The 17,621-nt window shown below is 34.9% G+C and overlaps 1 protein-coding gene across 1 annotated transcript; it reads left to right on the plus strand.

Annotated features, from left to right (window-relative positions):
• Window positions 1–5,014: 5,014 nt before the first annotated feature.
• On the plus strand, window positions 5,015–8,774 carry LOC149562856 (transcription factor bHLH62-like). Its single transcript, XM_089826308.1, has 7 exons — window positions 5,015–5,824; window positions 5,987–6,208; window positions 6,576–6,641; window positions 6,734–6,802; window positions 6,909–6,980; window positions 7,310–7,517; window positions 8,376–8,774. Exons 1-7 carry the CDS (start codon window positions 5,327–5,329, stop codon window positions 8,402–8,404), a joined length of 1,164 nt encoding a protein of 387 aa, XP_089682434.1. The 5' UTR covers window positions 5,015–5,326; the 3' UTR covers window positions 8,405–8,774.
• The last annotated feature ends 8,847 nt before the right edge of the window (window positions 8,775–17,621 follow it).

Genomic DNA, 17,621 nt, shown 5'->3' on the forward strand with positions numbered 1-17,621 from the left:
TCAAGTGTCATTTCTTATGCACAAAACTCCTCCCATCATCAATGTTGGGTCTAGCCCCAATAAACCTCCCAACCAGAGTTGAATCCATGCTCAAAATGTTTTTATCAATAATCTGGTTAGGGATTTCAATGAAAAACTTACCTTTATCCTTTGCTGAAGTATCTTTAACTAGTGAAAAGCTAGATTTGCGAGTGGGGCATACTCCAAACAAGCTCAACCATTTTTTAATCAGCTTGGGCCCTCCTTCTGAGTCCTCCAAAAACCCACCTCCTCCTGGATCCTCCAACATACCTCCATCCTTAGCATCTCCAGAAATAGAGGAATCACCAGCCAACAGTGATCACAATCCTGGCACAGATCACGTAGAATTCAAAATCACATTCCTGCCCAAACCCTTCACACTGCTCCCACTCCCGCTCACCATCTCTTTGTCAGATTGTTAATAGAATGCAACCTAGAGGTATATCAGATTTGAGGGATATCACTAGTGAAGAGAAGAGAAGTGTTGAAGGAGAAATATTTGCTCATCTTATGAAGTCTTTGCATGAGAAAGTGAAGTTGAGGTGGGAACAAACTAATCATAAGTATAAGAAGAATGTGGATAAGTCTAGAAGACATCATGTTTTTAAAGTTGGTGATGAGGCGATGGTTCATTTGAATAAAGGAAGATTTCCTATTGGTGCATATAGTAAGTTGAAAATGAAGAAATTTGGTCCTTGTAGAATCTTGCAGAAGGTTTACAATGGTAATGCATATGAAGTTGAGTTTTCTAATGGCATGGATATACCTCCTATATTTAATGTTTCTGATTTATATAAGTATCATGAGTCAAATGATGAAGTTGCAGTACCTGATGATTATCATAACAAGAAGATGGAAGAAAATGAACAAATATTAGATCATAAAATTGGAAAGAGGACAAGAAGAAAGAGTTAATAAGAGTATTTGGTAAAATGGAAGAACATACTAGTTGAAGATGCTACATGGATTTCTCAATCTAAGTTGGATTCAACTTGATTTTTCACACCTTCATGATTTAGGATAATCACTTCTTTCAACCCCAGTTGTTTGATGCAAGAGCATTTTGGGTTGTCTTGCTATCCCAATCATCTTTTTTCATTTTGTCACTTGTTTCCAAGCTACAATTGTTGCTGAGATTCAATATTGTTGAGCTCTAGTATCGACTAAGTTTCTTCATGTGTCAAGTTGGCTTAGTACTTTGTCGATGCTTGGTTTCTTCTTTGATTGAGATTGTCTGTGATTGGTTCTTAGTGAGAGACGACTTATTTATTTAATTTGTGTTGTGAATTTAATGTGAGGATCGATCATTGGAATGTGGGTAGACCATTATAGGGTCAACCTTCTCTAATGTGAAGATCTAGATTCTTTTGTAAGCCATTTTGGCAAGTATAAGTAGTGAATCTAGGTTTAGGTTTAAGGCATGAGATCAAGTAAGAGGATCATAGAAGTTAATAAGCTAGAGATTGGATATCTTATTGTGGTCCTATCATGTTGGATGCATTTTGATGTATTTTTTATCATTGTATTGGCCCTAACTTAGAAGGCCTTATAGTTGAGCATGTTTGATAGTATTTGATGAATTAATAAGGATGTTTGTTGTTTCTCTATTCTTGGTGTTGTTCTCTATGTTTTTTTTCCATTTTGTTAACTCAGCAAGGTGGTTAAATAGTTACGTGTGCCTCTGGTCCTAATTGTTTCTTACCTCCCCTTGCATCATCTATATAAGGGAGGAGATAAATAAGATTGATGACTAAATTGAGAAGATCAAATTAAGGAATAAGGTCATGTTGGCATTATATGACGACATCTAGGACATGCAAGTAAGGACTCAGGACCAAAATTTGGAAGCCAATAAGTATTATAGTGCAACTAGTTTGGAGAATTTTTTATGATGACTCTAGGACTCATCTATGCTCAATAGAAGCTTTCATACAAAAATTCTAGATAGATTTTGAAGTAGAATCCTATGAGGATGATGTGTAACACATGTTTAAAGCCGAAGAGACATTGAAGAAATTGGAATCCAAGATAGGCAATTTTGTCAAAGTAAGGAAAGAGGTCCATAATTTTCATAGAGAAGTGAGGAAAATATCAAGCCCTCAACTTAACGGATCCTTAGGCCACCACCATTAAGAAGATCAAGGCAACCCATCCAAATATCATTTTGGTAGAAGGTCAAGAAGACCTAGATGCTAGAAATTGAAGTTTTGGGACTTAGAGAAATCTTGCCAATTTTGACCCTGTGACACCACTGAGAGTTAACTACCAGTTCTAGTTTTTGAGCATTTCATGTATCAAAAATGCATTTTGGCAATAGTTTAACTAATAGAGACACATAGAGAAGCCAAAGTTTGCATTCTTAGAAGTCCTAGAGACTCCCATATCAACCAAAGTATTCTCTCATCTTATCTCTTTCTTCTTGGTTAGTTTTGGAGTCATTTAAAGGTCCATGCTCCATGTAATAAATAAAATAAAGAGAGTATGCCTACTTAGCACCTAGTTAGGAGTCAATTTGTACATAATTTGTTTAAAATTAGTGATTTTAGCACATCTTTTTCAAAGAAAAAACCCTACATCCAAAAATCGCATGAAGGATCAAGTTTCTTATAAATACAAAGATGTAATATGCATTCAAGGATGATATTTTTTTTGCAATAAAGTATATCATTGGTGCTCTCATTCTGTGTGTGGCATTTCTTGTTGGAATGTGCATTTCCTTTATGAATTTTAAGCTCATGAAAAATAATGGAGCCAATGGTTTTATTGTATGTTACTACTTGAACGATCAATTAGTTCTAGTGTTTGTCATATTTGATAACAAAATCCTTTGTTGTGACGAAATGGATAAAGGATCTCTTTCAATTCTTGCATAACGATTTTTCTTGTATACGTGCACTTTCCGTGGCTACATGATTTGATGAATTGTGAAACATCATTTGGTATTACTTTGTTCCTTTGATGATTACATCAATGGAGTTGAGGACATGTTGCTTCTAATTTCATTGGTTTTTTACTTGATCCCTTCAAAAATTCAATTCATAGATGTGTTGTTGCTATGACTTATATCCATTAGGAATTTCATTTTCAACACTTTCCTTTAATTCCTTGGTACCCTAACTCTATTATTTCCTTTTGAACATGTGGTTAGAATAGGAATTCATATAATTGTATTGTTAGAAACTTACATTCATCATAAATCTGAAAATACGAAAAACAAATCACTTGTAGTCACATTTTCTCAAACTTTTGCAAAATTTAAAGATACTGACAAATGCCTCCTTATGAACAAACACATTTATCTTCAATTGAGCTACCTAGTAGGTTGAAAAACAACCATCCAAAACCTTGGATTTGGTTAACTTGATCAACTTTTCAAGAGAGAAATTAGTAAGGATTTCTATTGTTGTCATCATGCAAAGTGACTCCTCAATAGTGATCACAACATCCAATGAGGGCCTAGCACAAGCATGGATCCCCCGACCAACATAAGTGTTGAAACTATTGGCAAACTTGTGAGTACACTAGATAGGAAAATGCACAAACCTTCTATCACAATAACCCAATGGACATTTGAATTTTTTACAATAATATCAACAATATTACAACTTAACAATGGGAATCTATTTATAGTTTTGTATGCCATTTATATTTTAAAATCCTTGTTTGATCTTAGTTTTTGATAGCATTGTTAGGATGTTGTCTAAGACACTGGATAATGTGTTGAATTTGACTCTTCGAGGAGGTTGTGATTCTTCTAATAATGTTTATCAGCTAACTGTGTGCTTTTTTGTCTTCTCACCTTGTGGCTTGCTATAGAGGGTCAACACTCTTATTTTGCTACTTTACTTATCAAAAAAATGTGAGCCCAATTTGAAACCATTTTAAGTCATTGATAACATTTAGATTTACATCTTAAATAATATAACTTCAAATTGATTTATTCGGAGAAAGGTTGCAAGTTCAAATCCTACTAGAGGTTAGGGTATGCATGCCTCATTCATAGCACAATTAGATGCCTCCCACTAAGAACTTGAACTAGTCCCATATTGTTCTTTCCATATGTAGACCAAAAACACATGACTACTATTTTAGACCATAGAAATATATTTCTTTTTAGTTTCCTAATTGTGAAGCATAGGGACAAGTCTAGAGTACATAGTGAAAAAGCAAAGAAGGAACAAATTTATCATGTAATTTGTTGTTATAAAAGTAATCAGGACGAAGTTTGAACTTTTAAAAGTTGGAATGATTAAGGTCTTCGTGTTGTTTATTACAAGACATTAGTGATAAGAGCAACATCCAATAAAAACTTGGGGTGCACAATCTCGAAACATTATTTTTTCCATTTTATAATCTCAAAACAAATATTGTTTCCATTTTATAATCTCGTAACATTATTTTTTCCATTTTATTATCCATCACAAGTGACAGGTGGTCGCAGGTTCGAGTCGCGACAGATTCTCCTACAGATGGAAATATGTTTATAGAAAACTCAAAAGAGCTTAATGCTGACTGGATAAGAAGAGGGCTCTGCTTTCCTCAATATTATATAAAGTTAAATAAAAAATACACATAAATCTTATAAAGCTAAGTAAAGAACACAAATATTATATAAATTTTTGAGTAGCCGTTTGATTATATCGATGAAGGTATTTGGAACTTTTCAGTCCAAAGTATTAAATAAAATAAAATCAGAAATGGGCGGCCTGATAATTTACTAACCCTCAGATTTTCCAAAAGCCGAGGTGCAATGAGATCGTGCCACGTTTCACGATTTTGATTCCCTAGTAAAGATAAAAGTTGTGAAGGCTCAAATCCCCGTAAAAGTCAGTAATTTATTTTAATATTTTTTATCAGAGTTTGACCTGGTGAAGTTATCGATTGGGCCAATTGAATGATTGCAATGTTCGTCGGGAAAGCTTCTGTTAATTGACGGAGGAATCGTATGATACAGATTGTGTGTATATATATTTAAATTTTGTGTTGCGTGAATACGCTGGGAGTATTTGGGTGAAATCCCGAATCGGGACAGGAAAAATTATGGGGTTTCAAATGGAGAAATGATGTTTTTGACGAACACTTGGCGTGGTAGGGAGCATGGTGACATGTGAGCTATGAAGTACGAAAGCCAATCAATGCAGTCTTGGTCGGAATTTGTCCCCATGGGAAAAGTTATACTGTAGAGGTCTGGATCGAGTATAATATGGTCGATTTGGTTTGAGTTTTTCATTTATGTTGTGAATTTATTGTAGTCTAGAGTTATCCAGACGGCAGCTGAGGATTTTGTTTGCAGAAGGTGTGATTTATGGCGAAGGAATTAGCGGATTTGGAATTCAACTGGCTGCAATTTGTTAACGGACATGAAATGCAGGCTCTGTTGAATGATAATTTGCTTGCCAGTAGCGGTTTGATGGATGATACTGGCTTTGTAGCTGGTGTGGCGCCGCAGATGATGAGTGTTGGATGCGCGGGGATTTTTGATCCGGTGGAGGGCGGGAATGTGAATTTTAGAGGCGATTGGCCGCAGATTTGTTCGAGTGGAGGGCTGATTGAAGGGAATTTGGCTGCGGTCGGACTTCCGAGGGGGGATTTGCCGGCGCTTCCTGCGGACCCCGGGCTTGTTGAGAGAGCGGCTAAATATTCGTGCTTTGCGCAGGAAAATTGTCGGAAAGGTGAAGAATCTGGCCCGAGTGCGACTGAAACGGTTACCAGCTGTAGCAGCAAGGAAAAGGCTCTCGATTCTGGCGTGTCGGGGAAAGATGAGAAGTGTTACCATCCGAAGAAACGGAAAGCCGTGCAGAAGGTAGGTTTTAGTTTACGGAGCTTTGATTTGACTAGAGTTTGAGTTCGATTTTGAGGTTTCCGCTCGCGTGAATCGAACTCGTGACCGAAGTGACATTTTGTGTTGAAGTGTGGATTTATTTTGTTGTGTTTTGTTTGTTTATTTGCGGAATCTGATGTGCAGGCGGTGAATTCTGAGCTGAAGAAAGCAAAGAGCGGTAAAGGCGTGGGCCCTGCGAAGGATGATGCCGTTGAAGATTCTAAATTTGAGAGGGAGCAGAGTAATGGCGATAAATGTGAGGAGAAGAAAACTGTTAAGGCTCCACCGCAGACTGAGATGGCTAATTACATCCACGTTAGGGCACGGCGAGGCCAAGCCACTGATAGCCACAGCTTGGCGGAGCGAGTAAGCTATTTGCCGTTGTTTCTGCCGCATAATTCTTAAGTTTTTTTGTGAATCAAAGCTTGATATGTTTATATTTCCGTTTATGGAGTTAAATGTATAAACTTCGTTATTGTGTTTATTGATAAAATTGATAAATTTTGTTATGTTTATTGTTCTCTTTCTGGAGATCTGTATAGATTTGTTATGTTTATTGTTCTGTTTCTGGAGTTAACTGTATAAATTTTGTTTTGCTTCTGGATGTAAACAAAATTTACGCATATTAATCCAAAAACAAAGTCTTTGCTTAAGATGTTGTTATACTTTGGTGAAACCCTTATAATTTTTGCTAAAACGGGCCAAACAATTGTTGTTTTGTGTTTGGCTTCAGTTGCGAAGAGAAAAGATAAGTGAACGAATGAAGCTTTTGCAGGATCTGGTTCCCGGATGTAGTAAGGTACGCTACATCTCAAGCGTCACGAAAATCTACGAGTTGTTGACTTAAATTTATTTTTTGATCATCATTCATTTCCATTAATATTTTCTCAGATCACGGGAAAGGCATCAATGCTGGACGAAATCATCAATCACGTTCAGTGTCTGCAGCGTCAAGTTGAGGTACAGTACTTTGAGCAGAAAAAAACAGCTCTATGAAAGCTGCACATAAATGTCGGCACCGTCTTAACATCATCTTCAATCTCCTCATTATTTTCATGTGATGCAGTTTCTTTCCATGAAGCTCGCAACGGTCAACCCGCGCTTCGACTTCGAAGTCGATCGTTTCTCCCCGATAGACGTAAGTAAATTAGCTGGATCTTTGCAAAAAGTATTCCGATTCTTCTAGACTTTTCTGACAGAGTACAGCTCAAGGCGAAAGCAACGGAAATTACTTAAATTTTCCATAATGATGTCCAGCCAGGAGCAAACTGTAAAGAATTTACCGTAATTTCCTTGGAATGAGACAAAATTCTCAGAATTTTCGAAGACATTGCACTGACTTTAATGTCTTTGAGCCGTTCTTCAAAATTTCGGTTGCTGTGCAATGAAACTTTGAGATGCAATCCTTTGACAATTTGCGCATGAAGCGACGATTTTTTAAAACTTTTAAGTGGAATTTGTGTGCAGATTATGACGTTTCGTCCCCGAAACCCTCCGAGCGGTGGAATTTCTACTGAGTTGACGACCTCACCTTACCTTCAATATCAACAGCCGAAGCCGAGTATACCTCAACACTCCATGCTCTGGAACAGCAGCACACAAAGACAAAATGTTTTGAATTCAGAGTTTCACCCGGCCATCATGCAGCTTCCATTCGAGTCTCAAGTGAATTCTGGTGAGATTTTCCTCCCTTTGCTACACTTCTCTAAAATTTCTTGTTAGAAAACTTGTTAGAAAAGTGCATAGTAAATATATAGCTATTTGCAAAGTCGAGACTAAATTGTAGCGACTGTAACTATAAATAACATAGTTATATCCAGTCAATTTTCAATTTTAATGGCATCGCTATCTGTACTGTACATTCTTATAATAATCTTGTGACATTGTGACTTCTATTTTGGAGTTTTCCTTGCTACCTTTCGTGTTTCAGTCTCTCAATTTGATGTTGCAACATGTCAACTTCCACCATCTTCTAGGGTTTCTAAAACAAATGCTCTCTTCTGACCTCGTTTTTACTGCTGCCTCTTAAACCGTGTCTATTACCATTTTGCTTATGAGTTGTGTCTTTGAAATTCACAAATTTCCCCTGAATTTCGAGGTAGAAGAAAGCAATGTACTCAGCATCAAACAGTTTCCAATCTTCTCTAGTCTTCATTTCAAAATCATATTTTGAATCACCAGTCTTCATTTCATTTAACTACTAAGAATTCAAAAGATTCCTTTAACAAAATCTGATGATTTATTAAAAATAATTTCTTTAACAAAATCTGATGATCCACGAAGGATCCGGAATATTTCTTATACAAAATATGATGATTTAATATGACTTCAAAAGATTTCTTTAACAAAATCTGATGATTTATTAAACATTAGGAAAACTTCTGTAACAAAATCTGATGATCTACTAAGAATTCAGAAGACTTATTTAACAAAATTTGATGATTTACTATGAATTCAGAAGACTTCTCTAACAAAATCTTGTCGTTTACTAAAAAATTCGAAGGTTTCCTTAACAAATCTGGTGATTTTACAGGTAATTTTCAAGTGAAGCGGGAAATGTAACAGCCATGGAATTCAGCTCGTCGATGTAATCAGCATTAGAATTTGCCATAATTTGGAGGCTTAAAAACAGGAGAAATGCTCCATCCCATCCCAGCTATAAAGAATCGAATTCTACCCAAACCCTCGGATGAAGAAGTTATCTCTTCCAAAGGAGATTGATTTGTATTTTCAAAGTATAAGTTACCACTGTATATATGTAATGCAAATAAGCTCTATTAATGGAGGCGGTTGTCATTGCCCTGAGCATTCTTGTAAGTTTCTCATTTATGTTCTGCTTAATTTGAGGGACATAATCTTCTCCTCACAAAAGAATTCCCCAATTTAATCCCATCTTTGTTCCTAGATTATAAATTTATGATTGTTTCTTCAATCCTTTTCGCATTAACTATCTTCAATCTAACAGCAGATTCCAAACTTTGGCATGTAATGCAGCTTAAATTAAAAATTTATGCTGCAAATTTAATAAATCTGATTCCTTTAATACTTTCATTTATTTACATTGTTTTCTATAATCATTTATCTTGATGATGGATTATCAAAGAAAAAAAAAACTACACAAACAAATGTAGAAACATTCTGAATATTCAACAAATTAACAGCAGATTCCAAACTCGGTCTACGATAAAGATCAAAGTAGAAATCTACGCTGAAATTTTCAAATAAAAATATTATCAACATTAATAACCGAATTAATGCTAGAGAGGGCAATGTTGTCTCCATATGTTGTTCGAATAAGATACAAGCAATTCCTGTTTCTGTTTTACTGTCCATGTGAATAGATTGTCGTTTGCGAGATGATAGGAAACAATAGACGACATTGTTAAAGATGCTGTCGTTGGGTACACAGTTTGGCTTACGAAATTGGAGAATGGTACATACATACTCTAGAACAAAATGCATCACGGGCTAGGCTTGACTACTCACCGGTCATTGCCCGTGATATTATGGGATCAACCGGGAGGAGGCACTGATTCAATTAGAGTAGTACTGACAGGAATGTTCTTCCTTTATCTCAGAAGCCTTACAGTCCATCACAGCGAGGAGTCGGATTGTTTTGGCTAGATACCGTTCAATAATTGAAAAAAATAAGTGCTTTCCCTTCTCAACATTGAAACCAAAAACCATGGTATCAACCTTGATGTTAGTTATCTTGTGTGGTTAAAAGGAAAGGAAAGGTTTTATAATAGTTTACAATATTTCTAAATATGATGATACCGAGATAGGACTACTTCATATTCTTTGTGGGAGAACTTAATTACACTACAAACGAAGCATACATACTCTACCTCTTGTAGGATTTGAACTTGTGATCTTTCAAGTTTGCAAGTCCTCCCTCGAAGAATGACCTCTTTTTTGATATGGTATGTAATATTGTAGAGAAACATTACCTCACCTTTAACTTCAATTAGGACCAGTTAAATAAGATGAATATGATTGTGTGATGAGTTGACTAATATATTATTATCATGGGTCTAAGACTTTCTAATCATTAGAATGATTAAATATTGTAGAAAAACATAACCTTATCTTTAAGTTCAATTTAGACCAAGTCAATACGATGCACAAGTATGAGTTAGCTTAATAAACAATAGTCATGGGCTCTGGGGTTTTCCATTATTAAAATGTTTAAATACACAAAGTAAATATACGCATTCTTGATCCAAAAGTAATAGCTTTCATAAGTTGTAAAACATACATAAGACACTTTAAATTATCATGTATAATTTTGTAACGAATTGAATTATGCAAATATGCTCTTGTGGGGGTAGGAAATTAAGCTCTACAAAAATAAGTTCTTTTGACAATTGAATTTCTTATTACATTCAAATAAATCAAATGTGTAACAATATCTTGGTCTACCCTTTATATAAAGTATTGTCATTGAATTGAAAAAATTCATATGATAGCCTTTTATACAAAATCTTGATCACAACAAATAAAGTATAAATTTGCTTCTACTTATTGTTTGGCTACTTAATTGGCACTTTGGGAGGAGATAGTGGGAAATTAATTTTTTAGTTGACAAGTATTGAAGCGATTTACTTGAATATTTTAAATGTGATGGGAAGTCAAAGAAAAAGAGCAAATAAATACGATCAAAAGAGGGATGAAAAAATGCAAGGACATATAAAATGTGCTTGACAAGTTGCTGAAGATGAAGAGGTACCTATTAATGTTGAAGATGAAGAGGTGCCTATTAATGTTGAAGAGAATACAAGTCAAGATCGGGAAGATGTTGGTGCTAGCAATCGAAATATTTTTTGGCATGGAACATTTGATGGAATTGAATGCATATTCTCTTTTTAATCGTATTTCATTAGAAGACATGATATGTGATAGCATAATCAAGTTACATCTTAGAAAATTGTGGGAAGAATATTTTGAGAATAAATCTTTGATAGGAAAAGCGCAATTATTTGTTATTTTATTTGAAAAAGAGAAATGAAACTAGTTTTGGAGTTATTGGGTGTCAACAATAAGAAAGCCTTAGGAGGTCAAGTAAAAGAAACAATATTTGAAAATGTGCTTGATGCTTTGAATTCTGTCAAGAGTAAACATCAAGGAGTTGATTCATTTGATGTACACAGAGTGTTGATGACTATGATTTCTAGCAAGAGGTTGGCACGTAAATGACAAGTCCAAGCAATTTCTAGTTTACTAAATCTTTCAAGAAGAACCATTCAAATGTATATTTGAAGGAGAAACATGTTAGATAAAAATATAGAAAATAATTGGGTCAGTATTTGTAGACTTCCTCTAAAAGACTGAATTTTTGAAGATGTAAGAACATGTGTCATTCAATATTGGACCAAACACTCTTGTGTTTCATCTAATAGAAGAAATTTTATACAAAAAAGAGATGAAGAGATGGGTATAAAGATTTCACATCCAAAACATTTTGTTAATACACCACAAAGTGAGTTGTTCGATGCATTCAAACAAGAATTTCCAGATGTGAAAATAGGTTAAAGAGTTTGAGATGTTGCGCAATTCCTTCGTATGCATAAATAAAGTTCGTGAAACTTTTTGTTTCAGAAATCATGTTGAGTTTCATCTATATTTGCAATCGTACACAAATTTCATGGCAGAAGTTAATAAAGATGTGGTTGTCCTTGGAAGTATGACACAATTTGTGAAGTTTATTCTATGTGATAAATTAGATGATGCAAACGATTTCAATGTCTAGTGTATAAAAGATGAATTCATTCATTCTGGACATTTACAAAAAAAAACATTTCAAACTGAGAATATTTATGTACAAAGTTAGTTGTGTGGAAGAGATTTGAATTTGAGACATACAAAACATAGATTGGATAGGAATCGAAAAAATTTGTATTGAAGGAGAGTGGATTGCCCTACCTTGAGTTTATGACTAGATTTCATTCCATGATTTATCCGCATATTCAACATTGTCATGGTGCATGATGGCAAACCAAATAGTTTTGTGAATCTAAAAAATATTTCCCACCAAGTTGCAATATTTGTACAAGTGACTTACAACACATGCACAATTTGATTTAAATGGGATAGAAAGTACTCCAAATGAGCCCATTATCATTGAGGAGGTGCATTTCTATATTAGTGATGATACTTGGTACAAGATAGTAGCTATGTGGCTCATTGTTTTGGAATGGTTTTTGATGATCTTACACAACGTGGGATAAATGCTTCAGAACATTAGATTTGGTCTAATAGTTGTGTGGGTAAGTTACATATGTACTAGATCTCTAGCTTTTCAAAGTTAATTTTGAAAATTGTGTGTCATTTAAATTCTGAATTTATCCATCATTTATACATGTATGTATGTACATATTATTCAACAAATTTGTAAATTGCAGGGAAATTTAAATCTACAAAAGAGTTTATCTGGTTAGAAATGCAACATAGTACTAGTCACAATGTTAAGTTCATCTATTTTCTTTTAAAGTGGACATGGAAAAGGAGAGCATGATGGAGGATGAGCATGTATAAAGCATGCTCTTTCACAACATGAACTTCAAGGTAGAAAGATATTAGTTTTCATTTTTTAATTTTTCATATAGGTCATTTGTGTTTTTTTGTAGGTACTACAATAGAGAATTCAAATAAAATTCTTGAATGGTGTCAACCTCATTTTGCTAGTCGGGACACAAAATACAACAAACATTATTTTTGGGAAATGGAAGGTAAAAAGTGTTGAATTTATTTAGATAATTTAAACTAAAAATTAAATTTATTTTTTATGAATCTTCTCTATTATTGATAGATAATTTAATATGATATTTTTATGTACATGTTTGACATATATTGATCTATCTAATCCATATAATTGGCAACCCATTGTTGGAATAAGCAATGTGCATCAATTAATGACTCCAACACAACATAAGCCTCCATTGATTCAAGTAAGAGATAAATAATGTCTTTGCGATGACCATGTTGAAAATAATCCAGCAAGTAAATGCAAGAACATTGCAAGAACATTACAAATGGATATGTTCCAGGATGGAATTTGAAATATATACTTAGATATTCTTATTTTGCACAAGATGGTGAAAACCTAGATATTCATGATCCTGTATATGATGTTGATTATGAATGTGTCTCCGATTTAGTTTTTATAGGTGTGTGTTATTATGCATGCACATGACTATATACTCTTATATATGTGCATTTGTACATGTATTGGACTTTTCTATTAAAATATAATATAATTTTAGACTTATATATAAGATGCATTATTACCTAATTGAACCTATTATACCCTATTAAGACCCATTAGGACCCATTGTGTAAGCTACAATGCACATAATGACCTAGTTGACTCACTAGATCTCCTTAAGCCAAGCATGTATCCTAATTACTTATAAGTGTACCTAAAAGGGCTCCTATGTAGAGAAATATAATATAAGGTACATTAATGCCTAATCAAACCTTTTAAGACATATTAAGACCCATTAGGAACCATTGCATAAGCTATAACACACTTAATGACCTAGTTGACTCACTAGATCTCCTTAAGCAAAAGATATATCCTAATTACAAATAAGTGTACCTAAAGGGGTCCCTATGTGGTGAAACCTAATCTAAGACACATTATTACCTAATTGAAACTATTATTCCCAATTAAGACCCATTAGGACCTATTGTATAAGCTATAACACACTTAAGGACCTAGTTGATTCACTAGGTTCCCTTAAGCCAAATATGTATCTTAATTCCCTATAAGTGTAAAAAAAGGGGTCTTGTTGTTCCCTAAATACACATCCCTGCTTTTTGTGAGAAACAAGTCGGGTCCCCTCTTTTCTCTTTCCAATCTTACCTTGCTTGTGGTAAGTCCTTTTGGTTTATTTATTTTTTTCAGTCTTCCAGCTTCTGCAATCCTTGTCCAAGGTACGGATCCATTCGGTGAGGAAAATGGATGTAAGCTTCTTGGCCCGGAGGAAGGATGCCAGTCTTCTCAAAAGGTTCCTCTTGGATCAAGTGGGAATTTTTTCTCGTGTATCTTTGATGATGGGGGAAAATTTCTATGGTGTTAAGGCTAGACATGTGGCAATGCTCATGTTGGAATTTGTTTAACACTCCCCTTAGGATTCATGACAAGGGCTTAACCACCTAATGTATACTATAAGTTGAGTGGTTGTATTAGGCATTTTCAGATTGGTCTTTTGGTGCAACAACAACCCCACTCTAACAAGTTGTTTTAGAGTTTGGTCATAGGTTTCGAATCTTCAAACCCTCAAGTGACGCTTAGGGGGAGATTGTTGGAAATCTCCCCTTAGGAGTCATGACAAGGGCTTAACTACCTCTTGTGTACTATAAGTTAACTAGTTGTATCAGACATTAATAGATCGATCTTTTTGGTGCAATGACAACCCCATTCTAACAACTCATTAATGAAAGACAAGTCAATTAACACACCCTTTAAACTACCATGAACAAGATGTTATTTAAGGAACCTAAAGGGGTTATTTTGCACTTTTATTGATACTCACAATCATCCTCTACAAGTCAAGTTATCACTTGGGCCCTCAACCTTCCTACAAGTGGTTTTTTTTGTGCAAGTTTGCGAAGTCGCCTTCAGTTCTAAAGTTAGCTCTAGTTTGTGTGCAAATTACAGTAGATTTTGGTGCCATAGTGTTCTTCATTTTTTTTGTCTCCCAAGTTGATATTCCCATTCGGCCCTTTTTGCATCTCTTTCCTATTTTGCAAGTTGTGTTCGCTTGGTTTCTTTTCTTTTGTGGATTTTACTTTCCAGTTTCCTCATTCTTTTTTGTTCTTCTTTTTCTTCTACCTTTTGGCATTGTGTTCTTTTGGGGGCCACCATGGTTTTTCTTTTAGTCTTCCCATGCCTATGTTCGCTCTTTCTTCAATTGTTTGTTGTGCATGTGGAATCACTTTGACTCCACCCTTGACGTGTTTTCAAACTAGTTTTGTAGCACGTTAGTGTGATGAACTTAATAGTATGAAATGTGGGTTCCAATAAAAGGAAACTAGGTTTCATGGTGGAAATTATATCATGCCGAGGGGAGGCATAATTAGTCTCTTGTTCAGTGTCTTTTGTCTAATGGTGTGAGTTCCTTGTTCATGGTTTTTTACGCACTTTCTCTACTAGGGGATGCTCTCTACCATCTGGGTACTCTTGAGTATCTCGTTTTGGTCTTGGTTTTGGTGTGAGGTAAGATCTCATTAGTCAAGGCTTTCCTTACATTGTCAAGGAAGTTTAAGGTGCACCTTCATGGGTTCCTAGGTGGTATTTTTTATAGCTCTAAAAGAAGAAATGTATGGACAAAATGTCATGATTACATGCACACACATTACCTCAACCATCATAGAATGAGTGGTGGTTTCCTGCAATTTTGACAACAACTCTATGATATTCTAGGTGGCATTAGATAGTGGTTTGTTGCTCCTCTTGCCAGCATGGGTGCAACATTCTTCCTAAGGTTGAGTGTCCTATGTCATTCACAATGTGTTTGCTAGTATTTTAAAATTTAAATGATTGTCACATCAAAAGTACTTAGCATTAAATAATCTCACGTATTGTGTCAGTGGATGTTAAATAGTGGTTTTGTCAATTGTATAAGGACAACTCACTATCATGGGCCACATCATCAAAACTTTGGTTCAGGTAGTGTGCGTCTTTGGTTTCTAGCATAAGATCAAAATAAGATTACTTTGGGGCCTTGAAAATTGTATATGTATTTGACATTTATGAAATTGCTAAATCTCAAGATTTGGGCATTCTTTGCCTTGTTACCAATGACATATATTTTTATGTTCCCAAGGTATGGCTTTTGGTTACCTTTACTTTTCATTTTTATTAGTTCTAATACTTTTTCAAGATTTCAGGTTTCTCTTCTTCTCCCCAAGTGACACATTTTCCCTTTAACAAGAATGGGAACAAAGAGAATCCTTGAAATCATGTAAATCTCAAAAGCTTGATAAGTGATAAGTTGTTTAAATAGATGGATCTGAATACTAATGAATGTCCAGTCTCAACAAGTACTAATGGGTAGTGACTTTAGAGGACCGAAAAAATTATTCAAGTATTATGGCTGGAAAAGGACCGATGCAAATTTTGGGAAAGGAAGACCACCTAATAAAAAGGGTGTCTTTGGACAAAGACAATAAGGAAATTTCCTAGTGGGTCTAAGTCATCCAAATCCCAACATCTCAACCATGGAAGGATCAACTATCAACACAGGAGGCAAGGTTTCCCAATAAGAAATGAGTTAGGAAGGGAAGATGCACTTGCATGATTAGCACTCTATGAAGGCAGATGTGAGATGTCTATCTTCTTACCTCGGAGAGGCCTCCCCTTCTATTTTTGGCCCCTTTGGTGTCATTATATGGGAGGTTGTGCAACAAATACTCCCCTACAAGAAATATTTTTAGCATGTGAAGTTCCTTTTGGATAGCTTCAATACCTACTCAGTGGTAGTTTCACTTGCTTCCCAAGGCACCACAAGTCTACAAAACAAAAGACCAGGTTTGAGAATTTCTTTTCCTCATGAATTGGTTGGGTGATTTTTCATTATGTGGTGGTCAATAGTTGGTGTTCCATTCTCAAAGGTTCTTTAACTTCAATCCTTTTGAGGCATGGATGGATATGTAGAGATTCCTCGTAGATCTTGTCTTCAATCACTGGTGTGTCTAACATACTTCTTAATGATGTGATAGATAGTTAATGATGGAAGATAAAGAATGCCATTTTGTCAACTGTGTGCTTCCCCGCACACCTAATGTATTTAAGGTTGTCAAAGGAGTGGAGTTCTCTTATCAATCTGTGGATGCCTTGAGAAGATAACTAACAGAAATGTGACAAAGAAAATATGTAAAGATTGGCGCTCACAGACCATATTTTCTTCAAGAGATCCCTTTCCTTATTCTCCACTTCTTTTGTCTTCCTTTCATGGCCGATTAAATGTAATTTCCTCTTCTGTGAGTTGTTTTTGCATGAAGATGGCATGACATTCAATAAAATTCATAAATAAAGGTAGTAGGTGAATTAGTTAAGGAAAGAAGTTAGTTTCCTACTAAAGATCGTAGGAACTAATCTATAAATAAAATGATTGCCAATTGTTCTAGGCTATCACCATTGTTATTAATGAAGTAGTATCATCCTTTTCTTTTGTATCTTGGCTTCCTTGGAGCTTTGTTCAACCTAGTGCTTGCTGGTATAAGTTGCTATTAGAGTAGATAGATCCTAGAGTGATTGTTATGGGATTCATTTATTTTTGAAAGTAGTGAGATTTTTCTATTTTGTTACTGTTATCTTCCTTGGCTTGGACAAAACTAAATGATCTTTTTTGCTTCTATACTAATTCATTTGCAACACTTAATAATGTTAGATTGATTGGTCAAGCATGTATTAAGTTATCCTACCATTCAAGCATGTATTATTGATAATAATGGTGAAAACGTAGACTATAGGTAGATTAAATTTATAAATCTATAGTGTTTTTACTTTTTATTAATTTCTTTTTGTACCCTCTTTGGTTTCATCCTATGATACCTACCCAACTTAGTTCGCAAGAGGGTATGTGCAGGATCATGGTGTGCCAAAAAGTGGCAATCTGAAAAATCTGTAGTTCTGAAATATCTCAAACCATTTCAAAATCTATTCCAACTTTTTTCCCACCCACCCAGATACTGAATGAAAAAAATAAATATATTTATAAGGTCTACTATATTTTTTGATACGAAACCTATATGGTCAACTTTAAAAACATCC

Source organism: Cupressus sempervirens, chromosome 4 (assembly GCF_028749045.1).
Source record: "Cupressus sempervirens isolate cs-2001-9-10 chromosome 4, ASM2874904v1, whole genome shotgun sequence".
In the NCBI taxonomy this organism is placed as follows: domain Eukaryota; kingdom Viridiplantae; phylum Streptophyta; class Pinopsida; order Cupressales; family Cupressaceae; genus Cupressus; species Cupressus sempervirens.

What these genes read in the sequence shown, in the direction of transcription:
- LOC149562856 (XM_089826308.1), top strand. Translation starts at nt 5,327, where the DNA reads ATGGCGAAGGAATTAGCGGATTTGGAATTCAACTGGCTGCAATTTGTT. An exon ending in GCCACAGCTTGGCGGAGCGA is followed by an intron (nt 6,209 to 6,575) that starts GTAAGCTATTTG and finishes GTTTGGCTTCAG; the next exon opens with TTGCGAAGAGAAAAGATAAG. An exon ending in GTCTGCAGCGTCAAGTTGAG is followed by an intron (nt 6,803 to 6,908) that starts GTACAGTACTTT and finishes CATGTGATGCAG; the next exon opens with TTTCTTTCCATGAAGCTCGC.